Source organism: Staurois parvus, unplaced genomic scaffold (assembly GCF_062004578.1).
Source record: "Staurois parvus isolate SC_StPar_1 unplaced genomic scaffold, SC_StPar_1.0 ptg000721l, whole genome shotgun sequence".
Taxonomy (NCBI): Eukaryota; Metazoa; Chordata; class Amphibia; order Anura; family Ranidae; genus Staurois; species Staurois parvus.
Window position 1 is genome coordinate 487,184 of NW_028318517.1, and position 22,104 is coordinate 509,287.

The following is a 22,104-nucleotide window of genomic DNA, read 5'->3' on the forward strand; positions in this document are numbered from 1 at the left end:
TCTACAAGGACGTCATGATGGACAATCAGCCGCCCCTCACATCACCGGGTAAGAGGAGACTTTATTGTAAAGGAGAGAGCAGTACGGAGGATCCACCTAGATCCCCCATCATCTGATAAACACATAGAAACAATGGATTCAGTCAGTGTGTGTGTTTCCTACAGATGGATCCAGTCATGGGAACCCACCAGAGAGATGTCCCCGTCCTCTGTATTCCCGGGATTCCACACAGGAAGGTCACACCATCCCTCACCATCATCAGGTAGATGAGGAACAATCACTGATAGTATCATTAGGATCTGTACATTATCTGCATTGTTACCATTGATGTCATTTTATTATATATTCAGAGTGGAAACCTGAGAGATCCTAAAGTTGAGGTTAAAGAAGAGATAAAAGAGGAGGAGGATGAGGATGGGGGGATGGAGCAGTCAGAGCTTCTAAGAGAACACAAAGATCTGTACCAGGACACCATGGTGGAGTCATCCAGCTACAGGAACCCACCAGAGAGATGTCCCCATCCTCTGTATTCCCGGGATTCCACACAGGAAGGTCACACCATCCCTCACCATTGCAAGGTTGGTGGGACGGAGCATCTAGAACATGAACTTGTGGAGATGATGTGTGGATGTTTATGTAAGCTTATATCTTACAGATGATATTTTCTCTCATTTCCTTGATTTAGAGTGGAGATCCAATCGATATAGAATTTGAGGTGAAAGCAGAAGAAGAAGAGGCGTATGTGAGGGATGATCAGCAGTCTATGGAGGAGGATGGAATAACGGGGACATTTATAGAGGAGGACACTCCTACAGAGATCAGCACAGGTGGGTCATGAACACTAAATCCATTCCTCCACCCATACTGCTCACTGATTGGTCCAGAGTAGGGCGGGGACTGGGTGATATCAGCCTGTAATCCCCTGGTCACTTTCCTGAGCTGTGTTCCCCGTCCTGTATTCCTGGATTTCTCTCGGATAATCTTCCTTCTCTGTGCTGCAGACACAATTTATGTATCTAGACTGGATTTATGGAGGTTCTGGGGTTCAGCTGGCAGAAAAATGTTCATTTTCACCATAGATGTCTATGAGTCCAGCAAGATCTCTGACCAATCATTTCTCCCAGGGTTCCTTGCTCTGTTATCTGCTGGCTGTGCCGGGTGGAGGGATATGTCTGTAGTGTCTCAGACCCAAGTCACTGAGTGCAGTCTCAGGAGATGGGAGGCAGCGGTGTGGGATCTCTGCAATTTGTCTACAGTAAACATTTAATCTTCCACTGATTACTGAATACCAATATTATGAGTCCTGACCCCTACAATGTATAATTTATATTGTACATTACATTCTCCTGACTCCTGCACTATATAATCTATGCTGTGCATTACATACTCCTGACCCCTGAACTATATCCTTTATGTTGACATTACATACTCCTGACCCCTGCACTACTCTATGATGTACATTACATACTCCGGACACCTGCACTTTTTAGTCTGTGTTGTACATTACAAACTCCTTACCCCGGCACTTAATGCACTCTATGTTGTGCATTACATACTCGTGACCCCTTCACAATATACTATGTTTTGTATATTACATACGCCTGACCCCTGCACTATATACTCTTTGTTGTACATTACATACTCCTAACCCCTGCACTATATAATCTGTGCTGTACATTACATACTCCTGACCCCTGAACTTTATACTCTATGTTGTACATTACATACTAATGATCCCTGCATTATGTACTCTATGTTGAACATTACAAACTCCCGACCCCTGCATTATATAATTTATTGTTCATTACATACCCCTGACCCCTGCATTCTATACTAGATATTGTACATTACATATTCCTGATCCTTGCACTTTATACTCTTTTGTACATTACATACTCCTGACCCCTGCACTATATACTCTATGTTGTACATTACATACTCCTGACCCCTGCACTATATGCTCTATGTTGTACATTACATACTCCTGACCCCTGCACTATATACTCTGTTGTGCATTACATAATCCTTACCCCTTCACTATATACTCTATATTGTACATTACATACTCCTGACCCCTGCACTATATACTCTATGTTGTACATTACATACTCCTGACCCCTGCACTATATACTCTATATTGTACATTACATACGCCTGACCCCTGCACTATATACTCTGTTGTGCATTACATAATCCTTACCCCTTCACTATATACTCTATATTGTACATTACATACTCCTGACCCCTGCACTATATACTCTATGTTGTACATTACATACTCCTGACCCCTGCACTATATACTCTATGTTGTACATTACATACTCCTGATCCCTGCACTTTATACTCTATTTTGTACATTACATATTCCTGACCCATGCACTTTATACTCTATGTTGCACATTACATACTCCTGATCCCTGCACTATTTACTCTGTGTTGTACATTACATACTCCTGACCCCTGCATTATATGTTCTTTGTTGTATATTACATATTCCTGACCCCTGCACTATATACTCTGTTGTACATTACATACTTCTGACTTCTGCACTATTTACTCTGTATTTTATATTACATACTCCTGATCGCTGCAATATATACTCTATGAATTACAATTCATACTCTGAACCCTTCACTATTTACTCTATATTGTTCATTATATCCTCCTGATCCCTGCACTATATAATCTATGTTGTACATTACATACTCCTGACCCCTGCACTATATACTCAGTTTTGCATTACATGCTTCTGACCCCTGCACTATATACTCTTTTGTACATTACATAATCCTGACCCCTGCACTATATACTCTGTGTTGTCCATTACATACTCCTGACCACTTCACTATATACTTAGTTGTGCATCACATGCTTCTGACTCCTGCACTATATACTTTATGTTGTACATTCCATACTCCTGACCTCTGCACTATATACTCTATGTTGTACATTCCATAATCCTGACTTCTGCTCTCCCCCCTCCCCCCACTGCTATATATACACATAATATGGATTCTCTTTTGTTCCCCCCATTTCCTCCCAGCTGGACATTTTATATCGGATGATGTGATTGGAGCACAGACTTTTACATGGTGATAATAATGTGATAACATCCTCCAACTTTGGACCCTTAAACAGAAAGTGATAATGAGGGAGGAGTCAATACCCCAATGATGGTGGTCTTCAGGATCAGTCCAGTCTTCATCTTGGTTGTTCTCCCCCCATCCTCACTCTCTGACCTCTGGTGGGGCTCAGCCCCGCTGTTCTTCATGACTAAATCATGGACTAAATAAGGAAGTGCAGTACTTCTTGTGTTGGGAAGATGGCGATGAGTGATAGAGGGGGTGGGGACCCTCGTCCTATAATCCCCTCATCACTGTCCCTCCTATAAAAGACAGTTCTGGTTGTTTCCTCACTCTCTGACTAAGGTCCATGAATAAAGAAATGACCTGGTAGGAGATCAGAGGAGCCATTTCATAGTTCCCTTGAGGGTAGAATTGTAAGCTCCTCAGAGACCAAGCTGCCTGATGTGGGTGGAGTCCTGGTTTGGGGTAACCAATCAGCTCCTGTCTAGTAATCCTCTTTGTCTTTGTATTTTAGTCCATGGCCGGGAGATGAGGAAAACCTCCGAGGATTGTCTCACTTTGTCTCCAGACTGGAAAGTAGAAGATGAGGACATCACACAGTATAGTCCAGGAGAAAACCCGGCTCCCTCCAATGTCCATCCGGCTCCACCCAGTGTAGATGGACCATCGGATTCCTCGTATCCTGAGGATCCTCAGACTGTGAGGGACCGGGCCGGCCTTCCAACAGGGAAGAGGTTCTCCTGTACTGAGTGTGGGAAATGTTTCCATTCTAAATCCAGACTTAATTTGCATAAAAGATCTCACACAGAAGAGAAGCCGTATTCCTGTCCTGAGTGCGGGAAATGTTTTGTTGGAAAATCAACACTTGTCATACATCAGAGGTCTCACACAGGGGAGAAGCCGTATTGCTGTCCTGAGTGCGGGAAATGTTTTTCAGAGAAGTCCAGTCTTAATAAACATCAGAGCTCTCACACGGGGGAGAAGCCGTATTCATGTTCTGAGTGTGGGAAATTTTTTTCAGTGAAGTTCAATCTTTACAGACATCAGAGATTCCACACAGAAGAGAAGCCTTATTCCTGTCCTGAGTGCGGGAAATGTTTTTCAGTGAAGTCTGATCTTTACAGACATCAGAGATCTCACACAGGGGAGAAGCCGTATTCCTGTTCTGAGTGTTGGAAATGTTTTTCAGTGAAGTCCGATCTATACAGACATCAGAGATTCCACACGGGAGAGAAGCCTTATTCCTGTCCTGAGTGCGGGAAAGGTTTTTCAGTGAAGTCCGATCTATACAGACATCAGAGATCTCACACGGGGGAGAAGTCGTATTCCTGTCCTGAGTGCGGTAAATGTTTTTCACAGAAGTCCCATCTTTCCAGACATCAGAGATCTCACACGGGGTAGAAGCAACTTTCCTGTCCTGAGTGAGGTAAATGTTCCTCACTGAAGTCCTGTCTTCCTGTACATCAGGGGTCCCACACAACCCTGGAGGTGTATTAGTGCCTTGAGTGCGGGAAATGTCTTCTAGATGAATGTTGCTGGACATCCCAGCTCTCATGTGGGGAAGAAGCACACCCTGATATACACCTCAGATATACTCCATGGCTGACCTTCATCATGGAAGAAACAGTTGATAAGGAGATGAGAGGCCCCCAAAGACATGGATGAAGTGCAGTAAATTTTGGGGTGCAGAGTGGTCAGTAGATTCTGGAAATGAAGGACACAACTTCAGCCCTTCTTGGGTGTTGGAGTTGCGTTTCCTGATAATGATATTGATTTAGAAGAGGACTAAAAATGTCTGTTGATTATCTGCTCCTTTCCTAATTAATCTTTGCTAGCTAGCTTTGGAATGTGCGCACACTGGAAGAGACTCGCGCTGACACATAAGTTCAGTCTATGAATACTTCTAGTTTATTATAATGAGAAAGTGAACTTGTATATGCAGAATGATGCAAGAGTCATGTGAGGACAGCATCAGAGTCATGTGAGGACAGCATCAGAGTCATGTGACAACAGCATCAGAGTCATGTGACAACAGCATAAGTATTATATCAGTCTTTGGTCATTTCCACAGGAAAACAATCTCCGTCATGGTATAGGTGTGATCTTCTTCCAAGTCTTATCTATAGAAAGAAAAACATTCCTTTTTCTCAAGTTGGCGGGATGGGAGGGGGTCGGTGCGTGTGAGCAGACATTTCTTAAGCAAGGATTTCTTAAAGTCTCCTAGATTGTAAGCTTGAAAGAGTAGGGCCCTCTTACCCCTCATACGCTGTCTGTTTTTGTTGTACTGTGCCATGTATTGTCCCCCCCTATTGTACAGCGCTGAGCAAACCCTTTGGCGCTATATAAACTCCATGTAATAATAAGTACCACAAAGCCCAGCAGGCAGATAATATTCACACAACATATGTATTCATACTAAACATTTATAAATATGATGAAAGAAATAGTATTAAAGTATAAAAGTAAATATGTATAAAATGTATAGAAATATATATATATATATATTCAATAGGAAATGAAATAGGCATTTTACCAAATCCATCACAGTCCCCCCTTAAAATGACTATTTTCCTCTGTCCCTATAAGACCTCGCTCATCTGTCCTTATGTACCTTGGAACTCTTTTATGCTGCACGTTAGACAAGTGATGACTATTTCATCACCCCCCTTGCCACAGACTTTGTACATAAGGAAGTCAGATGCTATCCCTACAATATTGTGAGATTACTATTGGCGGGGAGGGACCGTAATGGGGTGTAAGGTTTTCCTTCATCTATCATATGGAGATCCTCTTGCTCCTGGTTCAGGAAGGTAGGTGTTCTGTTGTCTACAGCTTTGCTCATCAATTTCCTCACACATGGTATAACACAGCATATAACCAGGGCCAGGAGAATCAGAATTATTAGTACAGTTACCCCTATCTACATTTTTATTAACAGTTATCATGGGAATCAGGGATTCAAAGCCTGCTTTACTTGGTCTCTGGCTTTAAATTTATTAGGCACCCCCCTTGGGACTCCAATGGCATCTATATACACATGTGGGTCAAAACTACCAGAAGGAGCTTTCCGATTCCTCCTACGGCCAGGCGTTGGGTCAGGAGTATTCTCTCCTAGGATGTGGAGAGGCATAATGGCCTTTGCAAGAGCATACTCACCAGTCCAAATCCCTTCCAATCTGGTTCTAATCTTTGGTCCCCACAGATCCAGTATATGTCACTGAGAGACTGAGTCTGATTCTGCACCTTAACCCCCGGAATGCTGCTGTAGGTGGAACAATAACCTGTAAAATTACCCAGAAACCTCCCTTTGCCTTTGTAATTAGAGTAACAGGTGAAATTCCCTGGATAGATAGTAATACCCACTCCAGGTTTTGAGCTTTTAGTAACCATCTGTAGTGACTTTTGGGGGACTATTTATTAAGAAATGATTTTATTCCAAAATTGGGAATCCCAGCTGACTGTCAGGGGTTAACATTCTTGGTTGAAATTCAAATGACCTTCTAGGATGTTACAAAAACCAGTGAGTGGAAGAAACATGTTTGAAAGACAATGAGACACACACTACTATTGAAATTCCTACAGGTGATCAAAGTCCCAGAAAAGACAATGTGGGATCTGATGTTGATTAGTCTAAGACCTGGCAGATATATGTTTCCTAAACAAGTGCCATGGTTTATGGGAAGCTAGGAGATTTCATCTGCAGAAAACTTAATTATAAAGTCAAACACCACTATTTGGACTTCTACAGGTGAGCCAACACACCTCACCAAAAAGGACAATGATGAGATGGAAACCTGATTGTCTGAGAGCTCACACAAAACCTTGGAAAGTGTGATGAACAAACAAAATTCTTGAACTGTCACAATAGCTATTGGATACTGAGGTCAAAATATAACTGGCTGTTTACCCTAATTTCCACACAATAAACAGGTAAACAGAGTTTTTCGTACTCATGGGAACTTCATTCCTTAAACAAGAAGGTGAAACTTAGGTCATCTAAAGCTAAAAACTTGATATATCTACCCACAGAGACATTATCAAAGGCATATTACTAACAGTTTTTATCAAGGGAAAATATCTTTGAGAAGGTTAGGTATTGCATCCCACTCAACTAAGTGTGAAATGATGAAGAATAAGATGATTCCTGAATTGGTGTCAATTATACATTTCCAAAAGAAATCAAATGTTTCAAAACAGTTTAAATATCAGGGAAATGAGAAACCAAATGTATGTATATCTTTCTATGGTCCTCATCCAAGAGTAGTAGTAGAATCAACTATACTTGAATAGGATACATATATATTTGATACCTAAAGACATGTTATTTCAATCAAAGGATGAGTCATCATTACAACACAAAATTGTTTTGTGATCCCTAGCTGCCCCCAGTGGACAGGTGAGATATATCTTTATGTACACACATTTCTTGACCGGCCAATCAACAAGCCTGTTGGGAGGGTCTCTTGAAACAAAGGATTGTATGGTATAAAAAGACCATACACCTCACACTTAGGATCTTCTTGAAAAAATCTAGAAGATCTGGAAAAAATCTAAAGAGAGCTAAGAATCTGAAGAAGCTGAAAAGATCTAAGGCAATCTACAATCTGAAAATCTACAATCTGAAACTTCTGAACCTCTACTATAACACTACAATCTAGGCTGCTATAACTTCCAATATATATCATCTATCCTATTGCTAACACCTACTGCATTATATCTCACCTGCTACCTGCGGCCATTTTGCTGAAGGAGTTCCAGCTGCCATTTTGTCTTGAGGACCATTGAAGGCCCAACTGCATCCCACTGGGGAGGCCTCAAAATCAAGGTTCTAGGAGTGGTGAGACTGCTAGGATTGTATTTTATTTGATATTTCCAATTTTCCATAGACTTATAGCATTTGTATTGTGTGTTTAGGAATATTAAGATTATATACATAATTATCACTAAAAATTATTTGATTTGGTATTGAAATTTTAACTGATCAGTAGTTTTGTTGTAGTGCAATTTATCAGAGATATCTTTCTTTTTTCTCTATGGCCAAGAGAAATTAGAAATAATTTCTGAAGCACTATAAGGTTACAACTTATACCTAAATTTGATTTTTCCTCTATTTACTATTATCTATAATCATCTATTGTTGGATCATATAGAATTAGCCTGTCATATTTTTATTGTATGTACAAGTATACATTTATCACCAGTATTTTGCGTTTGTATTAATATATATATAAATTTTGTACATTATTTATTTATTATAAGGCAATTTTTGTGTGTATGGTACGAAATCATACTGGCTAAAAGAACTCAAGGTATAATAAGTGGTGATCAAATTATTAAGGTGTCCAAATTATTGGTTCATTAAATATTTGCCGTATTTTAACGGCTGGAGGCACTGCGATATTTTGTTTAAGGGAGAGGACACCGCCCTACATATTTAGAATAAGTTCTTACATAAACCACCACAGGATAAATTTGGAGGCACTGCTGAGATTTTGTTTAAGGGAGAGGACACCGCCCTACATATTTAGAATAAATTATTACATAAACCACCACACATCGGATATTCCTTCTTCCATTTCTCACATGTGGAATGGTTGGTGGGTGTGTTGGTGAACAGGCTGAGGAAACATTCCTCATTGTCCCATGGGATTGAGAGAGGGACTGTACCTAAATGTGGCCTGGCACTACCACAGACATAACAATTACTTTTGTTATGCTGGCTGGCAGTGAACCTCATCCACTCAAGCCACAAGTTGGTATCAGAAAAAACAGTTTCTGCGGCCATAGTGTCCTCAAAGGTGGGATTTGCTATTGCCACCATGTCACCTATGGTACGAATGGAGGGTCTGAGGGGATTGACCACTGGTTCTGATGAGCGATACATGTCTTTTAGTTGAAGCCTTTCCAGAGAACCAGTTCCAGAAAAGCTGGTCCTGCCTAACCAATAAATACCTGCATCACCAGGGCTGGGATTCTCTATATTTATGGTGAGTCTTTCCCCCTTGATATTACACCCCGACCTCAGAAACTTCATACGGTCAATGAGGGACTTCCCCTTTCCATCTTTCTTGTTTAGAGCACTCTGTGGTCTATATCCCCAGGCTGTTCCCGTATTCCATCCGACCAATCCTCAATAGTCACAATTCTGTCCCCAATAATCATCCGTGACACATTTGTAAATCTGGTCACCACCTTTTTCACATACCTGCTGTGCCCAGTTAGGATCTGGAATGCCTCAGCACCAAGCAGGTAGTACACTACAAAAATCGAAGGTGAAGGTGGATACATGAGCGTTGGATGAGTTGTACCAAAATGTGGTGGTGCAATTTACCTTAGTGATGGCCACCTGTTGAGCACCTGTTTTGGTGATATCCACCTGCTGAGCTTTTATCAAACTTATTAGAAAAAGGATATACAACACAATCATCATGGTGTAGATGACGCCTTTTCCTCAGGGGTTGGGACTTTCTTGCAGTGGGAGGCATGTATCCAAGTGTTCTTCCCGGCCACCTTGACAGAAGTGGCTGTGCACAGCAGAACTTGTAATGGACCATCATATCTTGGCTCAATGGAATGTTTCCTCATAAATTTCTTTAATAATACCCAATCTCCAGGTAATATCTGACTCAGGATCTGGAATGGAGAAAACACTTGGACATAGATACAGGTTAATTCACGTGATAATGCAGTCACATAATCAGTTAACACATCAGATTGTAATTGCAACTTTTGTGGAAAATAACAACCGAGTCAGGGGGCTGAGCCAAACAAAATCTCATAAGGGGATAGGGAGTGTTCTCCCCTTAGTGTGTATCTGACACTAAATAGGGCAATAGGCAGACTGTCTGGCCAACTCATGCCAGTCTCTTGGGCCATTTGTAGCATTCTGGCTTTCAGAGTGCCATTTATTCTTTCTACTTTCCACTACATTGGAATGGAACACCAGAGTGACTCCTAATGCCGCCCATATTTCTTTGGTTACTGAAGCTGTGAAAGTGGGGCCTTGGTCACTCTCTATCACCTCTGGAAAACCCATATTTGCATACAACCTCAGTGAGGAGTTTCTTTGCAGTTGTTTTAGCAGTCATGTTAGTTACAGAAAAGGCCTCTGGCCAACTGGAAAACATGTCCACCACCACTAGGGTGTACTTGAACCGGCCACTCTTTGGCATCTGGATATGGTCAATTTGTTTCCTTTGAAAGGGGTATAGGGGTTTGGCCAAGTGTTTCTGTGGTGTCTTCTCTGTGCGTCCCGGATTGCATTTTGCACATATGGCACATGTTTTGCAAAAATTATTTGTCAATGTGGTGATTCCAGGCGCTATATAGTACTTGTTGATAAAAGAGTTCATGAGGCTCTTTGACAAATGGGCTGCTCCGTGTGCCCACTGGACTACAGCTGGGAACATGTTCCTGGGTAAACAAAGCCTCTTGTTGCACTCAAACAGACCGTCTTTGAAAATAGCTCCTCTCCGTCTCCAGCTTTCTTTTTCTTCTGGACTTGCTGCTTCTTGGAGTTCCTTGAGGTAGCTTCTGTCCACAGGTAAGGTCTGTAAGGTGAATATTGGTTCCCACTCTCCGGTCACCTCTCCTTCCATTTCTGGTGGTCCCATGGCCGCTCGTTTTGCCGCCAAATCTGCCAGCTTATTGCCTTTGGCTTTTGAAGAGTTTAATTTCCCATGAGCTTTTACCTTCAGAATAGCCACTTGAATGGGTAGAAGGAGTGCTTCCAGCAGTCGTCCAATGGCTGCTCCATATCTTATGGACGTACCTTCCGCAGTCATAAATCCTCTTGCCTTCCATGTGGGTCCAAAGTCATGGGCCATCCCAAAGGCGTATCTGGAGTCTGTGTAGATATTGGCCTTTTTTCCTTCCGCCATCTGGAATGCTGTTGTAAATGCTTGAAGTTCAGCTCCCTGTGCAGATATTGCTGACGATAGGGCTCTTGCCTGTAGGACTGTGTCTGCAGTAGTGACCGCAAATCCTGTATAATATTTGCCTCCATCTTCTGCATATCTGGAACCATCAACAAAGAAAGTGAAGTCTGGATCCTGCAGTAGTGTTTCACTCACTGTGGGGGAGATGGAAGGTTTCCATTTTCCTCACTTCAAAACAATTATGAGGCTCAGTGGCTCCATGATCCTCTCCACTTTCTTCATTACCTTCATTACCCCCCTCAGCAATTGGGAGGAGAGTGGCCGGATTCAGGGTTTGGCAACGTAGGAGAGTGACGTTATCAGGAAATTGGAGGGAACACTGTAGTCTAAGATGCCTCGCTGTGGACAAATGTTTAGGTTGAACTTAGTTTAAAATGGCAGCAATGGCATACGGTGCCAGAAGAACAAGTTCATGTCCCAGTACGATATCAGAGGTCTTATCCAGCAGAGCTGGAGCAGCGAAAACTGCACGCAGACACGAGGGTGCTCCTCTAGCCACTGGGTCTAAACGGTATGAGTAGTAGCCTACGGATCGTAGGCAGTCTCCGTGGGACTGGGCCAATACTCCTGTGCCATGGCCTTGGCGTTCAGACATGAACAGTTTGAAAGGTTTCTCGTAGTCTGGTAGAACCAGGGCTGGGGCTGAAGAAAGTAAGCGTTGTAGAGCCAAAAAAAGTTGGAGTCGGCCTCTTCGGACAGATGGAAGGGCTCAGACTTGAGAGCATCGTAGAGTGGTTGCATAAACCAAGAAACATCAGGAATCCATGACCTACAGTAGGATATGAGGCCAAGAAAGGCATGGAGTGGCTTCTGGCCTAAAGGGAGTGGCAAGTTCTGGATGGCCTTAACTCTTTCCTCCGTAAGATGCCTGGTTCCATGTGAGAGGCAGTGGCCCAAGAATACGACTGTTGTAGAGCACCATTGCAACTTCGGTTTAGAGGCCTTACAGACTTGGTGTGCCAAGTAACATAGTAAACTCTCTGAGGCTTCTTCAGCCGTGGGCAGGTCATCAGCACAGAGGAAAAGTCATCCACATATTGAAGAAGGACCACTGCCAAATGTTCCTTTTGCCACGTGTCCAGTATGGTGGTCATGGCCTTGGCAAACTGGCTCAGGGAATTTTTCACCCCCTTGTGGCATAACTGCCCAGGTGTATTGCTGCCCCTCATGGATAAAAGCGAAGAAGTATCTGCAGGGAGGATACAAGGGAACGCTGGAGAATGCATTTGCCAGGTCCACCACGGTGAATTACTTTGCTGTTGGAGATACCCCTGTAAGTAAAGTGTGGGGATTTGGAACGATAGGTGTCTCTAAGACAGTGGCTTCATTCACTGCTCGGAGGTCCTGTACCATCCTGTATTTCCCTGGTTCTCCTTTGGGTGTCTTCTTTTTTTATCGGGAACAAAAGTGTATTACATGGAGAGGTACAAGGTATGAGTGCACCATTTGCCACAAGGGACTTGACCTACTTCGAAATGGCCTTGGATTGCGCTGGTTTCAGTGGGTACTGTGGTTTCCTGGGTACGGGAGCTCCAGGCTTCAGTTCCACCATAATTTGGGGTACCTTTTTAAACGTCCAATATCTTCGGGTCCTGTGGACCATAGACAACTTGGGATTCTGCTCAGCACATCCGGTGCTACGTAGAATGTACCATTGACTTGTAAGACCGGACACATTGGGTAGAGGCGGCTCACTCAAGGCGTTGGCCTTCCATTTGTCTAATTTGGTGTACCAATATGGCCGCCTCCAGGAAGTGTACTGGGCTGGGCAGGAAGGGACAAAGCAGGAGCAGCAAGATGGCTGCCTTCAGGAAGTGTACTGGGCTGGGCAGGAAGGGACAAAGCAGGTGTAGCAAGATGGCTGCCATCAGGAAGTGTACTGGGCAGGGCAGGAAATGACAACACAGGTGTAGCAAGATGGCTGCTAGCAGGAAGTGTACTGGGCAGGGCTGGGGTTATGGGAATAAAGTAGGCGTTAGACAAAAGGGCAGGGCTGTCCCTGCCCTCCTTTGTCCTGAATTCTATCATCATAGGGCTTCCATTTTCACTTTTATGATACATTATACAATCGCCATTTTATTGAATTTCTTCCAACTATCCTTTATTCAACGCTTTTACAGTTTTTTTTTTTTTACCAAGCTTCTGTCACGTTCAGCAAACCTTTTTCACATAACATTCCTCTCTGTTCCTACAATGATGTATGCCAGTCCTGACCTTCAGCTTACAAACTTTTGCTACTTTAGATAACTTTTTAACTGCTTCACTTCCTTCTCCCTTCTTTACAATATGACATGCCAGTAATCCTTTTCAATATTTAACACATTAATGGTACACATAAACAGTTTTTGTTTTTTTTTTGTTTTTTTTCCTGTAGCAATACCTGTTCTGTCCACTACTCTTTGTGGATAACTTTGGCTACATTATACCAAACTTCTTGCTGTTTTCAGCAAATATTTGTCAATTAAGACATCTTTCTCCTCTTTTCTTTTTTTTTTTCTTCGCCATTCTTTATCTTTGATTCCACATACTTTCTAACTTAACTAGTCCCTTAACATACTGCTCCCCCTCCCTCTGTGCAACCAGGTCATGTGCTAACATTCCTTTCTAGGGGTCTTATTAGCTTCTGACCCATCTCCTCCTGTCTCTGGTCCTTCCTAACAGAAACCCAGGACTCTTCACGCGCTGCTGCTCACTCTGTTCACAATCTTCCAGCTGTTCTATTTGGCAGGGGCACCTTTCTGTAATGTGCCCCCCCTCTCTCGCCTCTGCTTCTATCTGCTGAATTGATTTCCCAATACCCCCCCTTACAGGGTAATGCACATTAAGGCGGAAAACTAACACTTCAGGCAAATCAGAAAACAGAGGATGACGTCCTAACAATTCCTGACTATATCCTTTCTCTTTAACCCTTAACAAACCCCAACCGTCTTCATGAATGGCAAACATTAAACCAGACACACATTTAGGACATGACATATCAGTCTATCTTGGTGGGCTAGAGTACAGATCACTGAGTAACTCTTTGTAACCCACACACACACGGTTACGGCACCCACTGCCACACTACCGTGACGCGTACCCGACACCTCCTCTCTTGTGGTCAACACACAAGGTTACCACACACCCAGAGAAATTATGTGTCAAAACCCTCAGTAGGTCCACTCCTCTCCCACCTCAAGACTGATACATAAAAACACACAACAGAGACCCAGGTAACAGATAAGCACATGCAGGTATATTTAAATAAACTCCGGGCATACAAGGTTACCTGCCTTTAGTGACCTTTAGCAGCCGTACTAGGCACAGGTATGAATCAACAACAAAGACAGGATAAGCAATGGTAAGATAGCAAAATATATCTTACCATGCTCCGAGAGGTGATCAATCTCCGGCCTGTCCAGTTTGACTGACACTTAATGCCTTTTGATGTCGGCTGGCTGCAGGTTCATTACCCAGAATTCCCGGGTTTCTCGGCACCAGATGATTTAGTATTGGACTTAAATTGTCCAGTGCTTATCTGTTCCTGTCCTAATTTATGATGCTGGCCAGCTTTTGGAATGTGCGCACATGAAGAAACTCACACTGACACGTTTGGTCTGTGAAAACTTTTCTCTAATTTATTGAAATAAAACCGTGAGTTTATATATGAAAAATGATGCGAACATCACGTGATAACAGCATAAGCATTATATTAGTCTTTGATTGGTCACTTTACACGAAAACAATATCCGTCATGGTATAGGTGTGATCTTCTTCAGTCTTATCTTAAAAAGAGAAAAACATTCTTTTGTCTTCCAAATCACACGATGGGAGGGGGTCTGTTCCTGTGAGCAAATATTTCTTAAGCAAGGATTTCTTAAAGTACCACAAAGCCCAGCAGGCAGAAAATATTCACACAACATATATATTCATGCTAAACATTTATAAATATGTGGAAAGAAATAGTATTAAAGTATAAAAGTAAATATTTATAAAACTTATAGAAATAGCGTATATATATATATTCAATAGGAAACAAAATAGGCATTTTACCAAATCCATAACACCTTGTCCCCATGTTAATGGGGACAAGGGCCTCTTCCGTTAGTGGGATAATTGGTCAGCCATTTTTCGGGATTTTAGCATATTTTGTTTATCAGTAAAGTTGGAAAATTTTTTTCCAAATTTACTGATAAAAAAAATGTGCCAAAATCCCAAAAAATGGCTGACCAATTATCCCACTAACAGCCCAAAAATCGTTAGTTTTTTTTTTCGGCAGAAAAATCTGCCAATTTTAGACCCATCTATGGCCTGCTTTAGATGGGTCTAAAATCGTCCAAAAAAAAAATCGGGTGATTTTCGGGCTGTTACTGGGGTAAATTGGTCAGCCATTTTTGGGGATTTTGCCACTTTTTTAATTGGTAAATTTGGATAAAAATCTGCCAATTTTACAGATCTGCCGATTTTAGCTGCAATGATCGGCAAATTGGCTGATCTTTTAACAGATAAAAAATCTGCACATGAGCCATGACCTGCAAGAAAAAAGAAGAAAATGAAAAAGAATAAAAAAAAAAAAAGAAGAAAAAGAAAAATGCAGGCCATAGATGGGGCGAAAACTGACCGTTTTTTAAAAAAAAGAATAAAAATTAAAAATCGGTTGTTCAATGGGCCGACGTTACCACCAATGGTAAAAAAATTGTTCGATTTTCGCCCCGTCTATGGCTGGCAGAGAGCTGCGCTATTATATTTGACATTAAAAAGTATAAAGGTTGCATCATTGAATCTATATGTATCCGAATAAAAACATCTATATCCGGAATGGATACAAATAGATACAATGTTGCAGTCTCTATACTTTTTAATGTCAAATATAATAGCGGAGCTCTCTGCAGGGACAGAAGGAATGTTTCAGCTGTCATCGGGGTTTCCCACTGACAGCTGAATTTTAAATTGTTTCTGTGAATTAAATAAATAATAAAAAAAACAGCGTGGGGTCCCCCCTCCCATCCATACCAAGCCCTTCAGGTCTGGTATGGATATTAAGGGGGAACTCAATGCCAAAATTGTAAAAAAAAAACAGCGTGGGGACCCCCTCAATATCCATACCAGACCCTTATCCGAGCATGCAGCCCAGCAGGTCAGGAAAGGGGGGGGGGTCGAGCGAGCGCCCCCCCCCTCCTGAACCAATACCAGGCCACATGCCCTCAACATGGGGGTGCTTTGGGGCAGGGGGGGCCTCCCGAAGCATCTTGTCCCCATGTCGATGAGGACAAGGGCCTCTTCCCCACAACCCTGGCCGGTGGTTGTGGGGGTCTGCGGGCGGGGGGCTTATCAGAATCTGGAAGCCCCCTTTAACAGGGGGGCCCCCAGATCCCGCCCCCCCCCCTACGTGAATGAGTCTGCGGTACATGGTCCCGCGACTCATTCACAAAAAAACAAAGTGTGGTGTAAAAAAAACACAGTACAGGGTCTTTGACAAGTCCTTTATTAAAACAATGTCCCCCGAAGTAGATCCAACGTCAATCATGGCGGCGACCCAAAAAAGAAAAAAAGTTCTGCTCCCGTCGGAAGCTTCCAGCCTTGTGAAAAAAAGGCTGACAGTTCTTAAACAGGTTAGGGGCGGGGCCAGCCATGGACATCATCCCCGCCCCTCACCTATTTGGGAACTGTCACCCTGTCTCTCCACTGAGGCTAACTAGCTGAATGCAGGAGACAGTCTGACAGTTCTTATATAGGTTTGGGGCGGGGCCAGCCGGGAACAGCAAACATGTGACATGGGGCGGGTCACTCGGATGATGTCCCCGGCTGGCCCCGCCCCATACCTATATATAAGAAATGTCAGACTGTCTCCTGCATTCAGCTAGTTAGCCTCAGTGGAGAGACAGGGTAACAGTTCTCAAAAAGGTAAGGGGCGGGGATGATGTCCCCGGCTGGCCCCGCCCCATACCTATTTAAGAACTGTCAGCTAGCCTCTTCTTCACAAGGCTGGAAGCCTCTGACGGGAGCGGAACTTTTTTCTTTCTTTATTCGGGTCGCCGCCGCGATTGACGTTGGATCTACTTCGGGGGACATTGTTTAAATAAAGGACTTGTCAAAGACCCTGTACTGTGTTTTTTTACACCACACTTAGTTTTTTTGTGAATGAGTCGGGGGACCATATACCGCAGACTCATTCACATAGGGGGGGCCGGGATCTGGGGGCCCCCTTGTTAAAGGGGGCTTCCAGATTCTGATAAGCCCCCCACCCGCAGACCCCCACAACCACCGGCCAGGGTTGTGGGGAAGAGGCCCTTGTCCTCATCGACATGGGGACAAGGTGCTTTGGGGGGGAGCCCCCCTGCCCCAAAGCAACCCCCCTATGTTGAGGGCATGTGGCCTGGTATGGTTCAGGAGGGGGGGCGCTCGCTCATCCCCCCCCTTTCCTGACCTGCCGGGCTGCATGCTCAGATAAGGGTCTGGTATGGATATTGAGGGGGACCCACGCTGTTTTTTTTTTTTTTAAATTTCAGCATGGAGTTCCCCCTTAATATCCATACCAGACGTGACCGAGTGCCGGCTGTCAGAGGACTCCACACACAGGAGACGCGACCGAGTGCCGGCTGTCAGAGGACTCCACACACAGGAGACGCGACCGAGTGCCGGCTGTCAGAGGAATCCACACACAGGAGACGTGACCGAGTGCCGGCTGTCAGAGGACTCCACACACAGGAGACGTGACCGAGTGCCGGCTGTCAGAGGACTCCACACACAGGAGACGCGACCGAGTGCCGGCTGTCAGAGGACTCCACACACAGGAGACGCGACCGAGTGCCGGCTGTCAGAGGACTCCACACACAGGAGACGCGACCGAGTGCCGGCTGTCAGAGGACTCCACACACAGGAGACGCGACCGAGTGCCGGCTGTCAGAGGACTCCACACACAGGAGACGCGACCGAGTGCCGGCTGTCAGAGGACTCCACACACAGGAGACGCGACCGAGTGCCGGCTGTCAGAGGACTCCACACACAGGAGACGCGACCGAGTGCCGGCTGTCAGAGGACTCCACACACAGGAGACGCGACCGAGTGCCGGCTGTCAGAGGACTCCACACACAGGAGACGCGACCGAGTGCCGGCTGTCAGAGGACTCCACACACAGGAGACGCGACCGAGTGCCGGCTGTCAGAGGACTCCACACACAGGAGACGTGACCGAGTGCCGGCTGTCAGAGGACTCCACACACAGGAGACGTGACCGAGTGCCGGCTGTCAGAGGACTCCACACACAGGAGACGTGACCGAGTGCCGGCTGTCAGAGGACTCCACACACAGGAGACGCCACCGAGTGCCGACTGTCAGAGGACTCCACACACAGGAGACGCCACCGAGTGCCGACTGTCAGAGGACTCCACACACAGGAGACGTGACCGAGTGCCGGCTGTCAGAGGACTCCACACACAGGAGACGCCACCGAGTGCCGGCTGTCAGAGGACTCCACACAGAGATTTACTATTGAGCAGTGGCTAAAAAGCAAGCGCCCACAGAGGACGTCTAAAATGTGTTCTGCACATGTGCATTTATATTAGCCAAAGACACTGCACGGGCGTCTAGTTTTTTACTGTGTTGATTTGCTTGAAAAAAACTACTTTTAACACATTTTAATTTTTTTTTGAAATGGCAGATATTGTTTAAAGTGAAGTCCTGATATTTGGCAAAGCAAATTTCAAAGTGAACGTCTCTGCAGTGATTTTTCATGGTGTTAGATGTGCTTCTTAGCAAGTCTGCTTTGTGAGTCTGATTCCGGGCGTGTGTCTCGTTAGTAAATTCGATTTGGCGTCTACTTATGGACGCTGCTCAATAGTAAATCACATTGCGGGGTAAAAGTAGACGGTCGCTCATAAAAATTGGGCGTTCGCCCACGAATATGCGCCCAGGCACAATAGTAAATCAGGGCCTAAGAGTCTTCCACATCACCACTGATCACTGCCAAATGGCCTCTTTCATCAGTGTGAGACGGTGGGGGCTCTTGGGCTGGGGCAGAATGTAATAAGTTTCTCCTCCGAGACAAGAAATAATCCTCATCCTTAGGGAGCTGAGTATACAGCTGAATATTATCAGGTAGCGCAGTGGCAAAAAAAGGATTATGAGTCTGTTTAGCTACTGGGGCAGAAGGGATTGGTGTCGGGTACTTATATCCTGGGCATACTTCAACCAATTCAATGCTCCCCCTCTCATATATTTCATATCCCACTCAGGATCTGGACCAAAATAGGGAAAGGAAGTTTTGTCCCCTAAACATATCCCCTTTATCATATCCATGTGAAAATCATCATTGTCCCCATCTCTGGGAAAAGGACTGGCACTCCCCATGGTTGAACTCCACCCCGCCAGGCTGTCCACTCATGGGACAAGACAACAATCCCAAGGTGACACTCTGGCAACATATTCTTTACATGTCTCATTAGCTGGTAGTTGGGATTTTTCTAGAGCTGATCCGTCTTCCTTAGTACATTTCTTTAACAGGTTTTCTTCCTCTGAATACTTTACACGGTGGCTCCGGAGGGTCTGGGTACTTCCCCTTACCTTGGGAGTTTCCCATCATCACTGCAAAGCAAAGAAGCAATATTATGTGAGCTGACCTATGTGTTTCTCTCCCAGTGATGACTCTTTGTGCCGGGTGAAGCTGGACTGAACTCACATAGAGCTCCGACAAAATTCTCCTCAACTGCACAAATGCTTCAAGGCTGAAAATCCCCTGGACAGGTACACCCCTATTGTGACTCCTTCAGACTGTCACCATGCTTTCACCTATCCCAGGTCAATGGAGAAATCTCCTCGCTGAGTAGATGGGGCATCTCACAGTCCTACAGAGACTTAGAATACATCTACTGAACAGTTTCTCTAGTTACAAGCGTACATAATCACTGAACACACTACTCTGTATGATTGTATGGAGGACATACACACATTTCTTATACATCAACCTAGGTTCTGTTTAACCCCGCGAGCTCCCAAAGCTCCAGCAGACAATTGCTCATGCTACCGCAGCACAGAGGCTTGGTGGAGATAGGGGGCGATCAGGGCAAAGGAAGACAAAAAATGCTCACTTACCTCCGATGGCCGATCCTATCCCACTTCTGACACCACTTCTGTCAGGAACATCAATTTATCCGGCCTCCTCCTCCATACAAACATCCAGTTCAAAGTACTTTGGGAATAATACAAGTCAGACATCTAGATGTGTGATGCAAAATGTGACTTCTTTATTATTCATCAAGCTTTAAGTAATAAATGAGAATGCGGCATATTTCAGGCAGTTTCCATAAAGCACCAATCAGAATACAGAATAGAGATTTCAGTAAACTACTCCATGGCGCGTCATAACAAAAATACAACAGGATAGTGACTTCTGTGATCTCTATAAACAAGAAATGTGTGCATAGATACCAGCATTCACATCCCACGGGAACATCTTGTATGTACAACAAACCAGTTAGTAGGCACAGAGCAAAAGTGAGTGAACTATTAACCCTTTCATATAGTAGGTGGAGCTAATTACTGATTCTTAGCGACATCTAAAGGACAAATAGGGGTTTTTTGTTTAAAATCAATGGTTGGTTTAATCCTGAGGTTTAATTCAATGTATGTTCATTAATAACTACTGTGCTCATAAATGTATGAGTGTGATCTCCAGCATTTGTATGACACCACCCCTAACATAGTAAACTAAAAATACGTTGGGGGAGAGAGACAAGCATGTGTCCAGCCGTGACAAATTCTGGCCATATTTTAATAAACACTGATTTCCTACAATCGTCAGCTCCATCTAGTGGCCATAGTGAGGCTCCAAAATGCCTCAATCAGCAAAAACAGTTCAATACATTATGGCCACTAGATGGAGCCAATGATCATAGGAAATCACTGTATGAAAAGACCAAAATGTGACATGGCTGAATGAATGCTGGACATATTAGTTCATCTATTCTCTAAGTGGGGTGGTATCTATTGGGCCAATCCCTTTTACAAACCACACATAATATCGCCCTTCAAAGTGAAAACAGAAACAATTTGCACAAAATCAAAAAGTAAAAATATTTTCCGGTGATCCCCCTCTACCCAGACCCCATATGTAGACATACAGTGAAGGAAATGCGTATTTGCTCCCCGGCTGATGTTGAATGTTTGCCCCTCACACAGAAATGATCGGTCTAAAAATCAAATGTTTGGTGTATTGTAACACGGAGAGACTGAATAGCAACAACAAATTCAGCAGAAACGCATGTCTAACAAATGACTGATCTGCATGTTCATGAGGGAAATAAGGATTTGATCCCCTTCACAAAACATGACTTAGTACTTAGTGTCAAATCCCTTGTTGGCAATCACAGAGGTAAGACGTTTCCTGGAGTTGGCCCCCAAGTTCACACACATCTCAGGAGGGATTTTGGCCCTCTCCTCTTGACAGATCCTCTCCAAGTCATTAAGGTTTGGTGGCTGACGTTTGGCAACTCAAACTTTCAGCTCCCTCCACAGATTTTCAATCAGATGAAGGTGTGGAGACTGGCTAGGCCACTCCAGAACCTTAATGTGCTTCTTCTTGAGCCGCTCCTTTGTTGCCTTGGCCGTGTGTTTCGGGTCATTGTCATGCTGGAACTCCCATTTTCAATACCCTGGCTGAAGGAAGATGGTTCTCACCCAAGATTAGACAGCACATTGCCCTGTCCCCTTAGCAGAAAAACACCCCCAAATGTTTCCACCACCATGTTTCACAGTTGGGATGGTGTTCTTGGGGTCATAGGCAGCATTCCTCCTCCTCCAAACATGGCGAGTTGAGTTGATGCCAAAGAGCTGGATTTTGGTCTCCTCTGACCACAACACTTCCCACCAGTCCTCCTCTGCATCATTCAGATGTTCAGTGGCAGACTTCAGACAGGCCTGGACATGTGCTTTCTTGAGCAGAGGGACCTTGCGGGCACTGCAGGATTTCAGTCCTTGTCGGCGTAGTGTGTTACCAATTGTTTTCTTGGTGACTGTGGTCCCAGCTGCCTGGAGATCATTGACAAGATCCTCACGTGTAGTTCTGGGATGATTCCTCACTGTTCTCATGATCATTGACACTCCACG

The 22,104-nt window shown here is 44.2% G+C and overlaps 1 protein-coding gene across 1 annotated transcript in view; it reads left to right on the forward strand.

Annotated features, from left to right (window-relative positions):
* The first annotated feature begins 3,558 nt into the window (after positions 1-3,558).
* Positions 3,559-22,104, forward strand: part of LOC149445402 (uncharacterized) — a 135,371-nt gene continuing 116,825 nt past the window's right edge. The window contains exons 1-2 of the mRNA XM_089653815.1: positions 3,559-4,483; positions 5,158-5,176. Of these exons, the coding sequence (XP_089509941.1) occupies positions 3,615-4,483; positions 5,158-5,176 (888 nt within the window). The 5' untranslated portion in view covers positions 3,559-3,614. The remainder of the gene's footprint in view (positions 4,484-5,157; positions 5,177-22,104) is intronic.